The sequence below is a fragment of the Lytechinus variegatus genome, chromosome 17 (assembly GCF_018143015.1).
Source record: "Lytechinus variegatus isolate NC3 chromosome 17, Lvar_3.0, whole genome shotgun sequence".
NCBI lineage: Eukaryota > Metazoa > Echinodermata > Echinoidea > Temnopleuroida > Toxopneustidae > Lytechinus > Lytechinus variegatus.
The window spans coordinates 20,824,327-20,838,753 of record NC_054756.1 but is presented as its reverse complement, the minus strand read 5'-3'; the positions used below and the strand labels follow the sequence as shown (position 1 = coordinate 20,838,753).

General features: G+C 37.0%; 1 protein-coding gene across 3 annotated transcripts; it reads right to left on the bottom strand.

The window, feature by feature from the left end:
* Positions 1–3,462: 3,462 nt before the first annotated feature.
* LOC121431456 lies at positions 3,463–14,416 on the bottom strand. 3 transcript variants are annotated; one of them, XM_041629034.1, is made up of 2 exons: positions 14,323–14,416; positions 3,463–5,558 (listed from the first exon to the last, which is right to left on the bottom strand). In XM_041629034.1, the coding sequence occupies exon 2, from the start codon at positions 5,532–5,534 to the stop codon at positions 3,624–3,626; it is 1,911 nt and encodes a 636-aa protein (XP_041484968.1). In that variant the 5' UTR covers positions 5,535–5,558; positions 14,323–14,416; the 3' UTR covers positions 3,463–3,623. The 3 variants fall into 3 exon arrangements, with proteins under 3 accessions (XP_041484968.1, XP_041484969.1, XP_041484970.1); XM_041629035.1 differs by having other exon boundaries at positions 14,289–14,372; XM_041629036.1 differs by lacking the exon at positions 14,323–14,416 and adding an exon at positions 7,993–8,198.
* Positions 14,417–14,427: the final 11 nt, after the last annotated feature.

Below are 14,427 nucleotides of genomic sequence, written 5' to 3'. Positions count from 1 at the left end.
AAACGGGACATTTGCATTCACCTATTTAATCATAAAAAATATGGGTTTTTGCTACATAAATGATGCGAGCGCGAAGCGCGAGCTGAAATTTTTTATATTCCAATCAGAAAAGCGGGCATTTTGAGCACGATTATAAATAAAGAACGAGTCGTGTATCTCATTCTCGCTTGCTGAACATTACAATCTTGTTTTTTTTGCCATATCCGGAATTATTGGGGGGGCAAAATGATATGTTTGCCCCCCCAATATTTTCATTGGTGGGGCGATCGCCCCCCCTGCCCCCCCAGGATCGACGCCTCTGTTCGCAGACGCTTTCTGCAATGCTCAGTCTATTGAAAATGCCCATCAAATAACAATGGACAGATTAGAGGTCATTGTCGAACGCTGGTGGACCGAAACAGCACATCGTCTTAAGATTCGGATGGACCAAATAAATGCAAATACGTTTGTCCATAGTCCATAACGACACTGCTATTTTGATTCACCTATTTTCGACAAAGACTTTGTTTTGAAGGGATTTTGACAGAAGATTCTCTGGTTATAGAAAGCTTCTGTGAAGTGATTGCTAAAATGGCCTATTTTGTTTTTCCCTGATCGGAAGTGGAACTATTTTCCGCTCAAAAATATTTCTTCCTATAAATCAAAACATATAGCATGTTTACTAAGCTACCGCATCTCCCAGTCCATTTCCTATTTCTTGCCTACAGCTATCCCCTTCTTAACCCTTCCCCTCCCTCTCTGTGTTATTTCCTTCCTCTTTCTCATATGACTTCCCCCTTGTGTATCTTATTGTATCATTCACCTGTCCTTATCGCCATAATGCTGATCTTTGGACTTTCATCCTTTTCCAAAATACTGACCCCTCCACACCCGTCTATCACACGCTCACTCCTTTCTCCCCTCCCCACTCGCTGGGTCTATGGTTTAACCCTAAAAGGATTGTGGGCCATGATGCCCCCCCCCACGCTTCGCGCGATATTTCCGAAACGCCTTTTTTTGCACCGCAAATTTTTTGGACTCTTTTCTTTGAAGGCTCGCGCCACTTTTGAGATCAATTTTGCGACATACAGGCATAGCATCGCGACATCACGTGGCTTTTTACGAGACAATGTCATGCCGAGTATGGCTCATTTTTATACATTGTGTACAAAGTCTATGGGAGATGAAATTCATAAAAGGGTGATTATTTTTCATTCTAATAAGTCTGCTTAATTAAGTTAGGGTTTAATTTAGTTGTTAAATGGTCTGTAATAATTTCCATTAAAAACAATGAAAAACAAAAGATGAAAAAACAAAGAAATACATAAGAAATTCTAAAAACAAATACATAAGGAAAAATTGGCTTTCGCAATTTTTCTGTGGAAACCTTTAAATTAGATTACAAAGATGACATCTCCAAAAAAATAAGAAAATATGAAGTGAAATTGGGTGTTAATTATGCAATGCTTTTCATGAATAAATTTGCATATTTCATTCAAAACAAATAACATATTTTCAGAATTCTTTTTATACTAGCTTGTAGTTAGTGGTAAAGAATGTGCGTGCCAAATTTAGGCGCAATTACGCGAACAGCGGCCGAGATCAGAAGGGGGAGGGGCATCATGCCCGCCCCCCCCCCCCCGTCCTCAATAATACATCTTAACCCTATCTAGGCCGGGATATTTTGGGAGTTCATATGGCCGGGGGGGGGGGGCCTAAGATCTCGGCCGTCGACAGCGCGATCGCGCCGAAAATTGGCAGGCGGGTTGCCTGGGACATAATCTACAAGATTGTATAGTAATTTATTTCATGCGAATTGCTATTAAGTGAATATGCTAATTTATGCGTAATTAGTATGCGAAATCATACTTTTTTCCTCTAACTCCCTAAATAAAGCTCCAAATATACTAATTCTTGGTATAGAAACTCTTTGTGGTGTTCTTAGCAAGCGTACATGAAAAAAATTGCGATATCAAATCATTTTCTTATGTATTATATTGTTTTTTGCAATTTCTTATGTATTTCTTTTTTTTTTACCTTTTGTTTTTCATTGTTTTTTCAATGAAATTTGTTGGGGATTCTTCTGTGATCATAAAAGCATAAGATAAATACATTTAGACCACCAAAACTAAAAAGAATCATGCATTTATGAATTTTGGTTGAAAACACATTTTGCATTGACTTTGTACACAAAATCACGTTTTTGAGCAATTTTTGGTCTGACATGCAATTACATAATGTTGCGTAATTTCGGAACCACGTACCCGGGTGACGCAAAATTGGTCTCAAAAGTTGCGCAAGACTTGAAAGTAAAAAGTCAGTGAGCGCCGCGGTCAATTCCGAGCCCCCCCCCCCCCCCCGGCCTAGATAGGGTTAAATAGCCCAGTCCTTTAGGGTTATATTATTCATGTTTGCATTATTCATGGCCCCAGTCTAAATTCTAAGAACACAAGTTATCAGAAATTGCATTGATCAATGAGCATTTATAAACAATCATTTTCTTCATTTTAAAAACTATTTAAAATATAATAAATAATGTGTTCTGTATTTAATGGTTAATTTTGAATATGTTTTATACAAACCAAATAAATGTCCACATCTATATTTATCAGCTACATACCACAAACTTGCATGGAACTGGTTTGATATTTTTTGCAACTTAAGGTATAATTCCATTTAGGTAAATTATGTTGCTTATGTTGCTTTATCTATCTACATGTAAATACAGTATTACAAATTCATCCATCCCAATTTTTTACAGTAAAGTGACTGTCTCATCATTTTTCTTGGAGTGATTTCCTATCATTCTTAATTATGTTAATTTTGTAGGCCTCTTTTTTTATTTCACATTACCATATTCATTGCCTTATCTATTTATTGATTTACATATTCATCAGTTTTTATTCATTTATAAATTTATGTACTAGTATTCATCTCCATTAACTTTTTTCATTTTATGCATGAAGTAGGGGCCGCGGAACGGCTTTCAAAGTGGGGGGGGGGCTGACCATGCAAAAAATCGCAATCATATGGTCATTTTTACATTTTTGTACATGGTTTTGGAAAAAAGTGGGGGGCTGAACCCCCCCCCCCACCACCCCACTTCTGCGGCCCCTGTGAAGACCGGGTTGAGTAGAAACAAAGAAATATTAATGATTTCAACTGTGTCAGCAATTAGGATGAGCGTTATCTTACTTCAATGGGTATTTACTTTACACATTTAGTAATTGGATATCAGAAAACTACAGACAGAGATTACATACCGGTACTGACATTTCAGCTCATTCCATGCTTGAGAAGGAGTTTTAAATTAACAAGACAAATACATGCAGATATCTTGTTCTAATCGGGCATCTAAACAAATATTTTTATGTTAAAATTGTGAAATTTATCCAATACAACTTTAATATTTTTTCCTTTTATATCCTCAGGACACACACATTCTATCGGAATAATATTCATGTGAGGATTGACCAACACTACAGATAGGCTTATAATTAGTAAGCAAACATGTGTATACACTGTAGGAGGAAAGTAAGGAAAGGCATCAAGTAAACAAGTCAAGATAGTTTGATGCAGCAGACCAATTTTCTGTCTGTCTTGGACAGACTTAGGGCACGAGAAATGATCATCTCTTCTCTTATTTATTCACCTTTTTTATTAGGTGTAGTAACACTGTTCACACTTCTTCTTCTGTTGCTATCCTCCTCTGGATGGATGTACCTAGTGATTTTCAGAGGAGACATGGCTGTCCTTGAGGGAGAGCATCTAGATGCTGATGAGATAAAGTCTTCAGAACTACTTGATACTGAACTTGGAAGCCCATCTTCATCAACATCGAGTTCAGGGTCATTTTCGTTTTCCTCATTTTCCTTCTCATCATCATCCTCAGCATCAGGTTTACTTTCTGCATCATCAGGAGATTCATCTTTATCCTCTTTGATGTTCTCTTTTTCATTGTCTTCTTGGATGTCTTCATCAGACTCATCAGAAAGCCAATCCAGGAGACTATCATCATCATCAGTGTCGGATTCATCATCATCATCATCGTCGCCGTCATCGGATGTTTCCTGTTTCATTTCCATCAAGCACTTGAGTGCTTTCCACGCATTGTAGACAAGATCATTCTCTATCTCCATATTCAAAAGAAAACGGGCTTCAAAAAGTTGTTTCCGGCTTTCAGTCAAGTCTTGAGCTTCCTCAAATTGTTGGAGGCAGTTTGGTTCCCAAAACTTGACATTTCTTGAACTGACAGTTTTTGTTGTCAGGACTCCTACACTTTGTTCTTCTACATCATGAGCTGGACTTTCACTTGTGACTTCCTCGTACATGGCAACTTCTATTGCATTGCCGTCTTCATCAAAGCACTGCACACTTGCATGGTCTTGGACTGCTGGTTTTTGCCTGCCTTTGGAATCTGCTGGCCAGATTCTACTTCTCTCAAACGCTGCCATGACATTGCTCCCCGAGGCTTGATGAGTCCAGACATTGCTAAAGACAGCAGGGAATGCATATCTGTCCACTTTCATGCCAGGATTCAGAATTTCAAAGTTCATGGACTCCCTTTTCCATTCATGAGGCAGTTGCTTCGCAAAGCTCCACCTCAGCGGTTCCTGAAAGAGATTTGTATGTGGTGGCATGCAGTACAAGATGATCTGTTTGTCTTTACACAGTCTTGAGACATACATATCAACATATGGCCAGTTTCCTGAAATAAGAAGCAGGATAGGTTTCCTAGTGGGTGTGAAGTCTAGAAAGTGATTTCCAATCCAACTAAAGAATAGCTCAACATTCATATCTCCATTTTGGCTTTTGGTGAAGAAGGTCCCTTCAACCGCCTCATCCTCAAGGAGATCAATATCAACATGGTCTCCTGGGTAAATGATCATAGGAGGAACAAATTTCCCATTAGCGGAAGCAGCTGTCAGGACAGTGAGATACTTTTCCCCTTCCTTGGTTTTCTTGGTATTGCAGAATTTAACCATACCCCTATGTCCATCAACAAGAAAGCGACTTGAAGTGCAAGTAAAGACACAAGAGCCATCCTTGATTCCTTTCTTTTGGAGTAACCTCTTCAGACCAGCCTGCCACTTGCACAGAGCCGCATCAGACTTTGCTAGTTTCTTGGTTCTCTCTGTGACCCGAGCTGTGGCTTTCTTCAGCTTCAAGTGCCGCTCGCAAAAGCGCAACCACCAATCTTTTCCCGGGAGATTGTTGTCCCCAAAACGTTTCCTCCTCCCTCTTCCTTCTTTTTCATCCTTGTCCATGATAGTCTTGACGGTGTACATGGTCTGTTGCCTTATGCAGTTGTACCCAATTCCAGCCATCTTGACTCCCCAGTCTACAAGACTCTTCTCTTCTTTTGCTGAAAGGACAGCTTTGGGTCCTTTCTTGCATTCCAGAGGAGTTTTACCTTTGACCTTATCAATGAGGGTAGACTTTGGAATGTTGTACTTCATTGCGGCTTCCCGTATCGACATCTTGCCCTCCTTAGCAGCTTTGTAAGCACGTACAATATTCTTCTGTGAGGATGGGGTGCGTTTCATTTTAGGCATGATTGATCCAGTCTTGATCAATTCCTGCAGAGAGAGAACAAAAAAGCATGTTGACTTTTTCTTCACAAGCATAAAAACAGCTGAAACAAAATACATCATCATGCCTACATGTAGCTCATTATGAACCTGTTGAAAATGGGAACAAGTAAGGTACGTTGCGTGCAAGCGGAAAAATAAAAGAATGAGATCAACAAAAGCTTGAGTGAAATAGGACAAACACTGAAAAAGTTATGAGCATTTGAACGTGAAGAGCATTATTCCTCCCATTGGCAATGCGCACAAATACTGTCATGTCATAAATGTATAATTCTCCACATTGGACACTGCAAAATACCCCAAAATAATGTTTTGTTCATTTTTAAGATAGTCCGACAAATAATAGTGAAACCTGTATGGGCAAGTCCAAGAAAAGGTCATCCTAGTAGCTGGGGTGTGAGTGGTCATAAATAAAAAGATCTGAAAAAAGTTGGAGAAGTCTGAAATATAAAGAGCTCCCATTCTTTTTGTACAGAGGAAAACCTAAATTAACCACTGGACTGCTATAGACTATAATGCGCACTGACCCCCTGGTGCTACTGAATGGGACTAACAAGTTAGATCTATTTGGACTAGTACAACCAACAGCAACTTCAGAGATGCCAACTTTTGGAAATCAGAATTAGGGAGGATTTGCAACTGCCACCAAATTATGTGCGCGTAGCGCACATCTCGAGCGCGGAGCGCTCGACCCTTGCAGCCGGGGTCCAGGGCCCGCCTTAGGGCCCTGGAAGCTCTGGGTTTCTAGATGCTCTCTGGTGCAATCTGACCCTTATTTTGGGGCATTTCACATGTTTTGAAATAAACATTGTTCCCACTTTTTTAACATTAAAAATATCAAATATGCATTTTCACATTGTAAATAAAAAATGAGGGGACAAAAGAAGTACCTGTTCAACAATAATAATAAGGATGAATTATCACTATCGGCTATAGGCAGGTTATGTTCCACTATAAATCCAGTAAAGAAAAGCTCAGCGCTGGTCCCTTGCTTGGTAAAATAAAGACAACAGGGTACTAGTGGAGCTCGAAGATCTTGTCATCGCAATGTCCGTAGGCCTATGCCGTTTGCTCCCGAACGAAAGTGCTTCCGAATTATCATCACGACCTCCCTGCTAAACTGAAATGTCCACGCTGCAAATTGCACAAAATGCATGGTAAATTCCTCTTTCCGACTTCCGAACACACAGGTACTGGAGACTGTATTCAGTCTTATACTTCTGAGACCATTTCTTGGTCTTCTTTTGTTGATTTTCCGCCATTTCGTGTCAATATCAACCCATCAATACGCCGGAATCACACACCGATATTCCACCGCACGACTCGACAAATCCAGTGGCCGCGAGCGCACACGCCTCGCGAAGCTAGCCGGGCCTACCGGCCTGGTGCACAGTGGATTCCCGTTGGGCATATCACATGCACCAGCTTTTCGCTGCTCCTTATTTGTCTACTTTTCACACAGAATTTAGTAGCAGCGAACGTAATGGAGTTACTACATGCTAAAGTTAGCAGACGATACATGTCCTTCCAATCCAATTTGATCAATGCAAAAAAAATCGTAATTTCGGGAGGATAAGGATGGTAATCGTAAGGGCGGGAGTTGGGATGAATTTTCGGGAGCCTCCCGATGAAATCGGGAGGGTTGGCATCTCTGCAACTTGGGGGAAAAATGTAATCCATAAAAAACATCCTCCCCTTCTGACACAGATCCTTCACTGAAATTATCACTCCTATCGTCAAAAGTTTCATCAGAATCCTTCGGATTCGCTTCTCCACTGCAAGTCGCCATTTTGAACTGAGACACTGTACACTTTCACTATGGAAAAGTGAATACAAATATATATAAATTACTGCAAAAGTTTTGATAACTTTTGCGGAATAGCGCCATCTGGTGTCCATAGTCTGAAATTTTATATAAATGCGCTGTTTTCATGATAATAATGCTCCTTTTTTTTTCTGTCGGGTCCCGATGCATGAGAAAAGTGGGTGCCATGCGTGAGATCATGAGACGGACCCTGAATGCGTGAGTCTCACGCACAATGCGTGAGACTTGGTAGCTCTGTTGTAGCAGATCAATGCGACCGGAACGGCGCAACAGAAAATATGCAAAGCTTTGGAGTGGATATCTTTCTTTTTTTCTTGATAAGAAGAAAATACTATGCCTTGGACATGTTGGAACGGTAATTTGAGTGTAAAAACTGTAAAAACCCTCAGCGGCACATACCCACTTATACCAAGTGCCCCCCCCCCCCCGGGTTTGTATGACACCCTGAAAAAAACATACCGGTAGGCCTACTTTGTTTAGTTTTAAAAATTTTACATCACGTTTTTCTGGTCGCACATGGTATCCACCTGAAAATGTAAGTGCCAGCCCCCCCCCCCCCCCCCCCCGGGTCTCAACCGCGGCGCATCGCACACATACTTCTTCATCTTAGTTGTTCTTCCCCCGGTATTCGAGGATCTGCGGCTACATATTCACAGCGGCTATCCTTGGCGAGCGCCAGGCTGAGGCAGCAGCCGTACAAACGCGCAGAACAGTCAGTCGGCAAACCCCTGTGTTAATGAGCAAATGGGCAAGATTTATCCAAGTCCTCTCGTGGCTGAATTCATGTCCCTGCAAAATCTCGTGAATTGTGAGACTTTTTTCTCAAAGAATTTAACCCCTTTCTTCTGGAGTAAAATTGATTATTTTTGTACCATTGGGAAGAGTAAATGTTACTCTTTCATATTGGTTATTTCTTTTGAATAAAATATTTTGATAAATAAGTGAATTTTTTACCAGAAAAGATGCATCAAACAGAATTTTCTTCCTCTGTTTTCACTTGCAAATTGTGCAACATTTTGTGTTTTAGGTACCAACATTATTTATATCATCAGAAAGCTCAAACTCTATACTTTCTTACAATGTCACTCTTGATATGTGGCATCTTTTAGATGGGTCAGCAGCCAGCTTTTTCCATCAAGATGCAAGACGAGATTTCTAAAATTTCTGAGTAACATAAAATCCAGAGTTCTGATTGGCTGAATAATGTTTTCACAACAGGCGCGGGTTATTTGAAGAGATTACCACATGGTGAGTGTGACCTTGCAGAGGTCCTGTGTGGTGAACATTGGAATATTTGCATGGGTGTGTGGTCTCTGTGACCAATCAGAGTGCAGTATTCTCGTTTTTGAGCTGCTAAATGTACTTGGCCTATGAAAAGCTGGCTGCTGACCCATCTAAGATATAGCTATATTACATGATTTTTTTTTTTTAAATACAGACAAATTACACATCACTTGAAAGGTTTTTTCAAGACAAATTCAATGGTGAAGACCATATTACAATTGGAGCACCATAACTGAAGATATGGCCTCTTAAAGGGACGCTATACGCGGAACTTTTCTGCCACCCAAGACAAGTACCCATTGGGTGGCAGGGTGGCAGGTACTTGTAGATCTAAGAAACTTCCATACTTTTTTTTCATGTAGGTTACTAAGTTAATTTGACTAAAATGCAACACAAGAGGTGATCTTGTAGAGCATGGCTGTGTTACCTTCATGTTTTTCTTATTCAAACAGCTTCTATTTGTGAAAATATAGTATACAAGAAGAAAGATAACAAAATAGAATAAGACAAGAGAAGTGCATGGGACGCTTTGCGTTGTTAAAAAAAATTAATCAACTCTTGGGGGTCTCATTCCTCAACAGACTTTAATCAGAAAATAAAAATGAATGTCCCACTATACTTCCCGGTATCTGTAAGATTTATATCATTCAAAAGTAGAAAATTAAGTTTTGCAAGTAATTTTTTTTTCTTTCTGTTTGTCCATGTTCACTCTGTATTCTGTATAATTACCATGATGTCTCAAACTTGTTTGTAGATCCGAGAATGCGAGATCAGACAGCTGGAGCTGCAACAGTAGCTAGAAATGTACTCCACTGCTTAGAATTATAGAATATATTAACATTAGATATATTGGAATATATAAAGTTAAAAAGCAAGTCTCTGACATTATCTGAATTTCTACTACAATCACATTTACAAAATAATCTCCCTCCTAGTTAACATAATAAAACAGGGACCCATTATTGTGTACATCATGTGAATTGATGAGACAGCTTATTGATATGATGACAAAAAAAAAGAATATAGATATAGTCATGTATCTATTCATTTTAATACCAGTACCAGGCAGCAGTCAATGCATGGTCTGCGCCTGTACATGAAAAAAAAAATGAGACTGGAATTAAACATGCTTTAATTCCCGCCTGTTTTTTTTCTTGAAATATTAAGTTGAAATTATCATTAATTTATCATCAATACACATAATTCATGCAGAACTCAAATGCACAACTTATCACCTACAACTAATCTCAATGGGTTTAACACAGGGTTGGCGGATTTAAATCACGTTGATTTAAATCGTGATTTAAATCGCGATTTAAATCACCATGATTTTTTTAAAAAAATCATTGATTTAAATCACTTCCATTGAAAAATGTACAAATCATGGACAAAGTATTTGTTCAATGCAGTTTTAATTCTTCAAGTCAACTGAAAAACTTTGAATTAACTTTATATCAATAAAAGATCAACAAAGTCTTCATATCTACTTAAAACAAATTAATAAAATCAGGTAATTCCTTAAAAACTACAGATGTTGTCAATAGGTACTCATTTTTTGTAAATTATGTCGAGTTTTTCTTCTGAAATTTTACATTCTTTGTCAGTTATTATTAGTCAATTTCTTTCTTAACATAAAGTTTTCACATAATCCAAAGACTTTTCAGAGAGCAGTTTGTAAAAAAAATATATAATAAAAGTCAATGAGAAAGGTTTGTTGGCAGTTTTCCAGTTTTGATCCTTCGCCTACACATAACTACTTCTGTCATGTAAAATAAAAAAATGATACCTGCATGTAATCAACATATTTAACATGCCTCTTATTTCGTATTGTTACATTTATCATACGTTTGATGTTTTAAATAACATAATTATAAAAATCACATTAACATAATGTAGTACAGTCATAATTTGACTGTTGAGAATTTAGCTTTCTCTTATAAACCTTTTAAGTCACTGCAGCCCATTTTATGTTCAGTGCTACAAATAATGGAAGTTTTGTATCTGCATGTAATAATGGAAAGAGCTCTATAACAACAATTTGCAAAACTCAGAATAAACATTTAACACTGCATTTTAATGTTAAGATGCAGGTACTTCAGTTACAATCATTGGCAGTTGTAAGCTGTGTCTCATTTAAAATAAAATACTTCTTTTTGTAATACATATGTTGTAATTTAAGCAGTTTTGCAGTTTTTATCCTTTAAGTTAAAAGTAAGTAGATTTTTTTTTCATACTTCATGGATCAGATTTTTTTGTAGAGAATATGGGAATAAAAATTGTAGATTAATGCAGGAATGTAAAAAAATCACAGTAACAGAATGTAGTATAGTCACCCTTTGACTAAGCTATCTCCTATATTGTTCTCCAAAACTGAGAGTTTTGCATCTATATCTGTAGCAAGAGAAGAGCTTTTTATCAAAAAGATCCTAAACATATACAGTTGTAGTCTCTCTTTGACTATTGTAAAGCTGTGACTAATTGAAAAAAATCATTGATTTGAATTATTTCTCTTACAATATACATGAATACTAGTGATTGGCAAAGGGTTTGTTGGCAGTTTTGATAAGGGATTTTTTCTCTTGGATTTTTTAAATACTTGAATGAAAAATCCCAGAGGGGAATTTTCTCTACTCACTGGGAATTCCCTATGGAATATTCCTTCATAGGCCTATGTATGATAGAATTAAGTTCAGATACATGATTCCTCAAATTTATTTTTAATTGTCCATTTTTACTGGATTTTAATTACAAAATATGTGGTTAAGGGCAAGTCCAAGAAAAGGTCACCCTAGAAGGCAAAATTTCATCTTTAATTTAAGAAGTTATTTTTGGTGGGGTAAGAAAGCCCACATGTTGAATTTTAAAATTTCATTAAGAAAAATTTGATAATATGCATATTTATGCTAATTTGGGGCACCTAATTTGCATAATTGGTAAAATGGGCGTTACGTATGGGACAATTATAAAAACTCATAGAAAATAAAAACAAAACTTGTGAGATTTAGTCATAGGTGGGACATGGACCCCCTAACATCTTATTACTTTTGGGGGAAAAAAGTGATGTCATCTAATTAATTATGCAAATTAGGTCTTGTCCAAGGACGGAATGTCCCATACGTAACATTTTGAGGATGTTTTTTTAAGTTATTTCTCATAATACAATACTTGTATTGTTGCATCTCTGGGAAGTTCTAATTTATAAAGTATGAAAATGTTATACCCCAAAAAGTTTCAAAAATAGAGTTTACTTTTTAATTAAAAGTTAATTAAAAAATTGTTACGTATGGGACAACATGTTACGTATGGGACATTTACACACAATGTCAATGGGGAGATTCGTGTACAAAGTGAATGGAGAAAAACAAATTTCAAGAGTGCTCTAAAAAGTGATTATTTACCTTTTCTTGAGTTTTTAAAGACTGATTTGTTATGAATACTGATTAATAAAAACAATTGAAGCGAAAAAATTGTGAAAATGGAAAAATATGAATAAAATAAAAAACAATAGAAATACATAAGAAATTCATGAAACCATGAAAAACAAGGACAAAAATGTGGAAATGGCTAATTTCCTTTTCAGTCATATCAAATATGTTTCAATAGAACATTTTAAAAGACAGAAACTCTTTTGTTATTTCCATATTTTAAATTATTTCAATTTTTTTAATTATGGGGGAAATTGTGTACATTCTCTATGGGGACAAAATGTCCCATACGTAACATGTAATTAATTTGTTTAATTAGAGTCTGTAATTAGAGGGATTTGGCTTATGACATGAAACTTGCCTAAGATATACTAGAGTATTGTGACTTCTATCACACTGAGTTACAAGTTGTCAAATGAAATACTTTCAGAGAATTCTCAACTTGTAAAAATTGTTTTAAAAATTGTCTTTTTTCTGCGTCCCATACGTAACGGCCCATCTTTTCTCCCTAAAAGGTCAAGGTCGAGGTCATATGCCACCATTTTTTCCATGATTATTCTTCTCCTAGATGTCTACCATCATGAGGGTATTCAATCTAATCAAAGTCAATTAACACTATTTTTCAGGTCATTGAAGCCTCTGAAATGTCCCATACGTAACGCGCGCGAATTCTTGGACTTGCCCTTAAGAACAATATTAGGGGTGAAATGTATAACATCAATATTGATGTCATTGTAAGAGTAAGGGGGGGGATAATTACCCTTTTTTTCGAAGGAACTTTTAAAATATAAAAAAAATCTGATTTAAATAAAAAAAATCTGATTTAAATCAAATAAATCCGATTTTTTTGATTTTTTTAAAAAAATCAAAAAAATCGCCAACCCTGGTTTAACAATAACATACATGCATCAAGTACCACACCCACGTCCACCACGCCCACTCACTCCTTTCGGTCAGCCATGGCACCAAAATCACACTCTAGGCGGCACAACATGGGCTTGCATTCGCCTCTTGCGCAGCTATGCGACACATTCTTATATATCAAAATTAGATTTTCTGATACAAATACACTTCAAAGAATTAATTTATATCTGATATTTGATTGTTCCCTGGGAAATTTTCTGTTTATACGGCTTTGAAGTAAGAAAATAGAAACATGATTTACCTTAAGTGTCCAAAAAACTCCTTTTTATAACGAAAAACATTGCCGACATTGAACTGAAATTGTCACTAACTTGTAGAAGAAAGTCTGCCGATTTTAATGATACATAACACATGGTTATTTGATGCCCCTAAAGGGCGTCAACAAGTAAAAGTAACTTGCAAGATTAACCCGGTTCTGGAGTCATATTTTCCAAAATGGCGACTTCCATCGTGTGACGACGGACAGGTGGTGCTCTCGAAAACGGCCTTAAAAACAACATTTTGGCGATGCAAATGTGAGTAAATTGACTAGAAATAAGAAGTTTAGGTATAATAGAAAAAGATCGTAACATTTTATGAAAAAAGGATTTGAAATGTTGATACACTGGCTCAATGAATTTTGCCCATTTTGTGTGTTGGCAGAATAGGAAATGTGTTAAATGCGAACCCGTTGCGATCGCTATAATAAGATACATCTTCTTATACAAATTATATCATATTAAAGCGTAGATCTTCAGCTTTATTATGATCTAAAAATCATTTGTGCTCAAACAGAAATCAAGTGTGAAAACAACAACATTTGTTGCATGAAAAAAAATCATTTTGTTTCATGTTTTTATATCAAAAGTTTTCCCTATATTCCAACATTTTTTAAAAATTCCAAACACATGACCTAAAAGAGAATGATTCTTCTTCTTTACAATTTATACAAAGATACCAAAAACATGAAATTTGGTTAATATTTAGAGCAGCAATGGCAGAATAAAAAGAGGTGTTTTGGTTCGCACCAAGCTCATTAATAATGCAAAAACCCTATACCGGTAGTCATGATCACTTGGATAAAAGAAGCTACTTTTTCAGGGCTTGCCGACTGACTGAGAACGACGTACCGGCCGGTACATGACGTAGACGGTGACCGATAACACCATCTCACCAAATACAAATTCATACGCTATCACGGCAATGAAAACACTTATCACATAAAACGTGATATATAAGCTTCGAAATAAACAAGCAAATCTTGTAAAGTAATCCGCATACCGGTATCTACGAAATTACTGCAACACCAAATTACCAGAAATGTATGAAATACACAAAAATCTCTCCTGAAGTTGACCGGAAACACAGCACTCGTTAGAATAGAAATATAAGTCTGCTGCCATCTGCGGCGATCGCGATT